Source organism: Apis dorsata, unplaced genomic scaffold, assembly GCF_000469605.1.
Source record: "Apis dorsata unplaced genomic scaffold, Apis dorsata 1.3 scaffold_231, whole genome shotgun sequence".
Taxonomy (NCBI): Eukaryota; Metazoa; Arthropoda; class Insecta; order Hymenoptera; family Apidae; genus Apis; species Apis dorsata.
This window is the reverse complement of record NW_006263513.1, coordinates 184,203-190,984: the sequence shown is the minus strand read 5'-3', so window position 1 is coordinate 190,984 and position 6,782 is coordinate 184,203. Positions and strand designations below refer to the sequence as shown.

The 6,782-nt window shown below is 22.4% G+C and overlaps 3 protein-coding genes across 3 annotated transcripts in view; 2 read left to right on the top strand and 1 right to left on the bottom strand.

The window, feature by feature from the left end:
- The window catches only part of LOC102681988 (SWI/SNF-related matrix-associated actin-dependent regulator of chromatin subfamily B member 1), a 2,648-nt gene extending 2,410 nt beyond the window's left edge, over positions 1 to 238 (bottom strand). The window contains exon 1 of the mRNA XM_006615675.2: positions 78 to 238. The gene's annotated coding sequence lies outside the window, so the exon portion shown is untranslated. The remainder of the gene's footprint in view (positions 1 to 77) is intronic.
- A 395-nt stretch (positions 239 to 633) lies between these two features.
- Positions 634 to 3,001, top strand: LOC102681634 (vang-like protein 1). The gene is made up of 4 exons (XM_006615672.2): positions 634 to 1,132; positions 1,217 to 1,808; positions 1,872 to 2,030; positions 2,126 to 3,001. The coding sequence occupies exons 1-4, from the start codon at positions 1,002 to 1,004 to the stop codon at positions 2,960 to 2,962; spliced, it is 1,719 nt and encodes a 572-aa protein (XP_006615735.1). The 5' UTR covers positions 634 to 1,001; the 3' UTR covers positions 2,963 to 3,001.
- A 2,646-nt stretch (positions 3,002 to 5,647) lies between these two features.
- LOC102681859 (probable prefoldin subunit 2) lies at positions 5,648 to 6,718 on the top strand. The gene is made up of 3 exons (XM_006615674.2): positions 5,648 to 5,871; positions 6,112 to 6,235; positions 6,392 to 6,718. The coding sequence occupies exons 1-3, from the start codon at positions 5,726 to 5,728 to the stop codon at positions 6,584 to 6,586; spliced, it is 465 nt and encodes a 154-aa protein (XP_006615737.1). The 5' UTR covers positions 5,648 to 5,725; the 3' UTR covers positions 6,587 to 6,718.
- The last annotated feature ends 64 nt before the right edge of the window (positions 6,719 to 6,782 follow it).

Genomic DNA, 6,782 nt, shown 5'->3' with positions numbered 1-6,782 from the left:
ATAATTCATACAATAATTAGAATAATTTATAATATAATATTATTTTATATTGTTGTTTATATATTCATTTCACTTACATCACTGTTTGACCGGTTACTTTACACTTTTCATCTGTCACAGATTTATTAACATTGTCGTAAACCTAACATAAAATATTTTTTTTATGATTGGTGATCTATAATATCCAAGTTTGTTTTCAGAAACTAGTCAGTATTTCACTAAAATTATATATATATATATATATATATATATATAGAAATATATATGCAAAAAATTTATATTTAAAAAAAATAATTTTTAAAATAATTTAATTAATTGTTGTGTATTTTTTGTTTGTTATTCGTTAATTTATTAGTTCTAATTAGAATCTAAAGCTATCTTTTAAAAAATAATCATTACGACATAAAATATTGTTCATAATTTTTCTAAAGCCACATTAGCACTAAAATTTTTGATCTATTTTCAATGTTACATTATTATTTTTAATAAAATAAGTTGCTTTTGTAATTTGGAAAAAACATAATAATTAAATTTAAGTCTTATTATTATTTTTATAAAAATTTAATATAAATTATTTCAGTGTAAATATAAAATATCCCTAGAAAATCATTGTTTTTCCCTAACAATTATTGCGGAATGTGGTAACAAGCAAGTTAGAGCAGGAGAAAATAATAAACGTAAGGCGTGTCGGCGTCTATTTTTTAATACTTTATAAATTAGCAGAAACATATATTAAATAAGCAATTTTATTATAATATATTTTGATAATATATTATACGAATTTCATACATAAAAGAAATGTTCCTTTTATTTTAAAATGTCACAGCAACAAAAAATTTTAAGTGTAGAAAATGTTTTATTGTTCATATTATTTTATGATTCGATAAAATTTCAATTTTAAGTCTGATATATTTTTTTGTATATGTGCTTGGTGTTTTGTTACGAGTGGAAAAGGGTATGTTCTTATGGGGTAATAGCAGGGCAGTTGCCTTTGCGGGGGAATGGAGACGGAGAGCGTAAAATCGGGGGCTAGCGAGCATAGCCATAGCCATCATAGTAGAAGTTCTCAAAAACATCATCGTACTCACAGTTCTAAATCTCATCATAGACAACATTCACATAGAAGTACTAGGTATTTTAATATATTTAAAAAAAATGTAATTTAATTAAAATTATTTTTCATGATTTTTTTATTAATATAAATATTTTTTTAAAGGACAAATCGTAGTCAAAAAAAAGAGAGGCATAATTTAGATTCCACAGAAATGGCACCTTTTCAAACAACTGTCAATGTAAGGGGAGATAGTGTTGATAATTTAGGTCAAGAAGTTATAGAAGTACAAATTTTACCTCAAGATGAAAATTGGGGAGAAAATACTACAGCTGTCACTGGAAATACTTCTGATAGATCAGAATCAACTGAAGATGTGAGCCATTGGCCAAATGAAAATGATGGATCGTTTAATTCCTGTAATCGATTTATGGGACCGATTATAGCAATGATGCTTGGATTAAGTGCTTTTCTTAGTCCTATAACTATGGTTATATTGCCTAAATTAGGATTTTTTCCTGATTCTACAACTGTTTTAACTATGCAACAAAAGCTTCAATTATTATCTTGTAATGCTGAATGTAAAGGCCAATTACTAGGTTTAGCCTTTAAATTGGTGCTATTAGGTATTGGAAGTTGGGCTATATTTTTTCGCTCAAAAAATGCTACAATGCCACGTATATTTTTATTTAGAGCAGGAGTGTTGCTTCTTACTACACTATGCATTTGTACTTATTGGTTATTTTATGTTGTCCAGGTAAATAATTTTATTAAATATATTAGGATTTATTATACATTTGTACATTATCATAAATTGTAGGTTACTGAGAGTGCTAAGACTGCTGCTAATGGTGAAATAACAGAATATAAAAATTTAGTAAATTATGCAGGTACTCTTGCAGATACTCTATTGTTCATACATTATATTGCTGTTTTGTTAATTGAAATTCGTCATCAACAACCTATTTTTTATCTTAAGGTAAGTTTTTTATTAATATTTAATTTTTATATACTTTTTTGTATTGTTTTTTTAGCAATAATGCAATTAAACTTAAAATAATATTGATATTTAAGGTTGTAAGATCACCAGATGGTGAATCACGATCTTATGCAATTGGACAATTATCAATACAACGAGCAGCAGTATGGGTATTAGAAAGATATTATACAGAATTTCCTATTTATAATCCATATTTAGAAAGATTGCCAGTATCAAAATCTGGTAGAAAACAATCGAGTTTCAAATTTTATGAAGTTGATGGTGCAGTAACTGGTAGTGTTCAATCACGAGGAGGTAGTGGTGATAGATCAGTTATAACAACTCAAACTCGTCGTAGAGATTCCAGCCATAATGAACGTTTTTATGAAGAACACGATTATGAACGTAGAGTACGCAAACGTAGAGCTAGATTAATCACTGCCGCTGAAGAAGCCTTTGCTCATATTAAACGTTTGCATTCAGAAGTTGAATCTACTCCAAATCCTGGTCCTATGGATCCTATGGAAGCTGCACAAGCTGTTTTTCCATCTATGGCAAGAGCTTTGCAGAAATATTTAAGAGTTACGCGACAACAACCGCGTCATTCTGTTGAATCTATCTTAAATCGACTTGCTCGATGTTTAGCACAAGATGCAGCACCACGCGCATTTTTGGAACCTTTTTTTGTAACCAGTCCTGTATTTTCAAATGAAAAAGAACGACAAAAGCGATCACATCATTGGGCTTTAGTCTGCGAGGGAGAATTGCCTTCGCGACCTCTTGCAAATGGTTGCGAATTTCAATTACGACAAGGTGAAGTAGCTTTGTTATGTACAGTATATCATTTACCTCATTTTCATCTTACAGAACAGCTTGCACATCCTAAATCTAATAAATTTTTATTAAGATTAAATTCTGAAACATCAGTTTAGTAATATAAAATTAGTAATTTGTTTTATATTTTATATAAATTATCTTATATTAATTCATTCATTCATTCGTTCATTCGTTCGTTCGTTCGTTCATTCGTTTATTCTCTCTCTCTCCCTCTCTCTCTCTGTCCCTCTCTCCCTCTTCCTCTCTCTGTCCCCCTTCCTCCCTCCCTCTTCTCCTCGCCCCTCTCTCCCCTCTCTCTAGATCGCTTACTCGCTCACTCCTTCCTTCCTCTTCCCTCAATACAAGTGAAATGGAAACAAAATTTATTAAAATTGAGTAACTTTTTATTGTATATAATTAAAACAAAATCACAATAATAATAACATATTATGTAAGTATTGTGAATTAAATATTATAGCATAAAATTGATATTGATTAATTCATACAAAAATAACATGCTTGAAAATAGTTTTTTTAATATATATATTTTTAAGGAATAAAAATTTTGAAAATAATAAGATAGTTTTTTATACAAAATCACAAAAAGTGTTCACCTTAATAACATTTATATTTTTTTTTTAATGCAAATAATTGCAATATAAAAGGATAATATAACTTCTATTTATAATTGTTAATAAAAAAAAATTCAGATGATGTAGACATATGTTTTTTTCATTATTTTACATACTATTATTCATATATTAAGAAAGTTAAATATATTTTCAGATAGATATATCTAAAGAAATTAAAACTTCTTAATAAGTATAAATAATCGAAAAATAAAAAATTTAATTATTTGTTTTTTTTGCCTTTCTTTTTTAAATTTTACAAAATTATTTTATGTTTAAAATATATTGCAATTAATGCATTATTTATTATATATTTAATATTTAGAAATTTTCATTATATTTATTTAAATTCATTATAATAATTTTTCTAAAAAATAGATAAAAGAAATATTACCATTTCAAATAAAATATTTTTAATAAAAAAAACATATACATTCATATGTTATATAATTTTTTTCACAAAAAAAATTGAATTTTTCATATATTTTCATATATGTTTTTTATATATAAATTTACAATTTATATATTTTGAAGTATTTTAAAGTAAAAATTTTGCATTATTTTAGTATGTGATTATTTTATCATATAAAAGGTTATTTTAATAAAAATAGAAATAATTGTAATTGTCAATAAGTCAAACATTTCGAAACAAAACATTTTTAAGATTTTATATTTCATAAAAGATATATAATTAAATGAAATTTTTATAATTTATATATTTGATCTTATAATTTAAAATGTTTTTTTTATTTTTCATATGAAAGATTAATGTTTTTTTATATAACTATTAATATATTTGTCTTATTTTATTATTTTAATATATTAAAATAATATTAGCATTTTAATATGTGATTGTTAAATTTAAAAAATATAAAAATTTTCAATTCGCCATAGCTATCATTATATATTATTCTTTTTCATTATTACAATTTTATATTATTTATACATAATTTCATGTATTCAATGATACTGGATGTATTAATTTTATTCATCTTTTATATATATCTTTTATATATCTTTTAAATTAAATTATTATTTTGCATTTCATTTTAGAAGGCTGATAATGTTATATTATGTTTAAGACTGTGCTTGCTATTAAGAATCATGTACAGTAAATATCATGTGTAATATTCGCTAAATAATCAGTAAAATATGTATATAAAGTACATTATTGCATATCAAATATATAGATATATGTAATGAAATGATTAATATAATAATGAAACTTGTTACACAAAAAAAATTTTAATGTTATAATACTCATTTTCTTTGCATTCCTGTTTAATAATTAAATTTAGATATTAAAATATAAAATAATTTAATAAGTGTAATATAAGTTAATATAATAAGTGTAAATTTATATATATATATATCTATAAAAATATTTAACATATCATTAAAAAACAAAAAGAAATACATGTCTCTTGCCTTTATTCATAAGTTATGTATTATTTAACATTGTAATAGGTTTATAAAAGTGTAATAAGAATATTTATATCTAAAAATATAAAAATTTTAATTTTACATTTTTTAAAGTACATGTTATTGTTATGAGTGACTATTTAAAATTTTTTATTTATATATAAATATAATGAATGTATTAATTAATGAACAAAATATACATCCTATACATAAATGTTATTTTGTGCATTGTGTATGCACATGCGTACGCGTGATATGTATTATTTTTTTTTTTCTTTCATTCCACACAATACATATATGTTAATATTTCATTTTTATAAATTATTATATTTTGTAAAGAAAAATATATACACAAAATAAAATTTTGACTTAATACGATATAAAAAAATAAAGATATTTAATTATTATTTTTATATTAAATTGTTAATATAAAAAATATAACTTAACTAAAAAAATAAATCTTGTTTTATATAAAAAATTTAAATGTATATATGCTCAAAATTAAAAAATTTTTTTCTCTAAATTTTACATGTAATGTTTTTTATAATTTTGAACAAAATAAGACAAGTGAATATTTTTATTTATTATTAATCTTTTTTTTATAAAAAATTCAAATTTTAAATTATATTTTTATAATATAAAAATATTCAAAATTATACAGTATAAATAAATATGTATATTATTATCGTAAGAATTTAAATGTAAATGAATGTATAAATGAATGTATACCTAAATTAATTTTAACAATAGATATCACATAATCATCGCATCAGTCATCAAGAGTATTAGTTGCTCTCACGAATGAAGAAGTAATATAGAGTTCCTAATATGGCTAGCGATAAAAAATCAGGAAAATCTTCAAAAGGTACGAAGTCTACTACAGAAATATTATCTGAATTTCAAATACTTCGTAATGAACAAAGAGCAATGGCTAATAAATTGTCAGAAATGGAAATGGAACTAAATGAACATAAGTATGTATTTTCTAACCTATACTTATTTATGTTATTTATTTTAAATTTTATTTTCAATGTTATAAGTAAATAAAAAATAAATTTTTATAAATTATATTATGAAATTTTAAATTTTTATTAAGAAATAAAATTAAATTACTTTAATAAATTAAATATTATATTTATTTATAATATATTTTTTTTAGATAATATACATTATATCGATAATTGCTTAAATGATATTCAGTTTTAATTTTTTAGGATTGTTATAGATACATTAAAAAATATAGATCCTAAAAGAAAATGCTATAGAATGACTGGAGGTGTTTTATGTGAACGTACTGTAGAAGATGTAATGCCAGCATTGATAACAAATAAAGAACAGGTCAGATTTATTTTATTAAATATTTTATATTAAAAAATAAAATAAATGTATTTATATACTTAAATATATATTATATGTACATATCAAACTATATAATTATATATATATTAAAACTTTAGAATGTAATGTAAATAAAATTTATTTGATAATTTTTAGTTAATTAAAGTCATAGATACCTTAAATGATCAATTGACAAAAAAAGGAATTGAAATAAATGAATTCAAAGAGAAGCATAATATTAGAATTAGAGGACAACAGGATGTACAACAACGACAAGGTGAAGATAAAGATTCCAAAGAAGCAAAAAGAAGTGCCGTAGTTGTTAATTCATTATTAAATAATTATTCATAAAGTTAAAATTTTCTATCTACAATATTTCTTATGTTTATAATTAAATCATATTAATTTACATTATTTATTGAATAAGATAATATTTGAAATGTATAAATATCTAATTTTTTAATGGTTATGTATTTTATATAAAATACTTATTGACTTTTATTTATAGATAAATAGTATATCAGCAACTTCAAATATAATTTCTTTA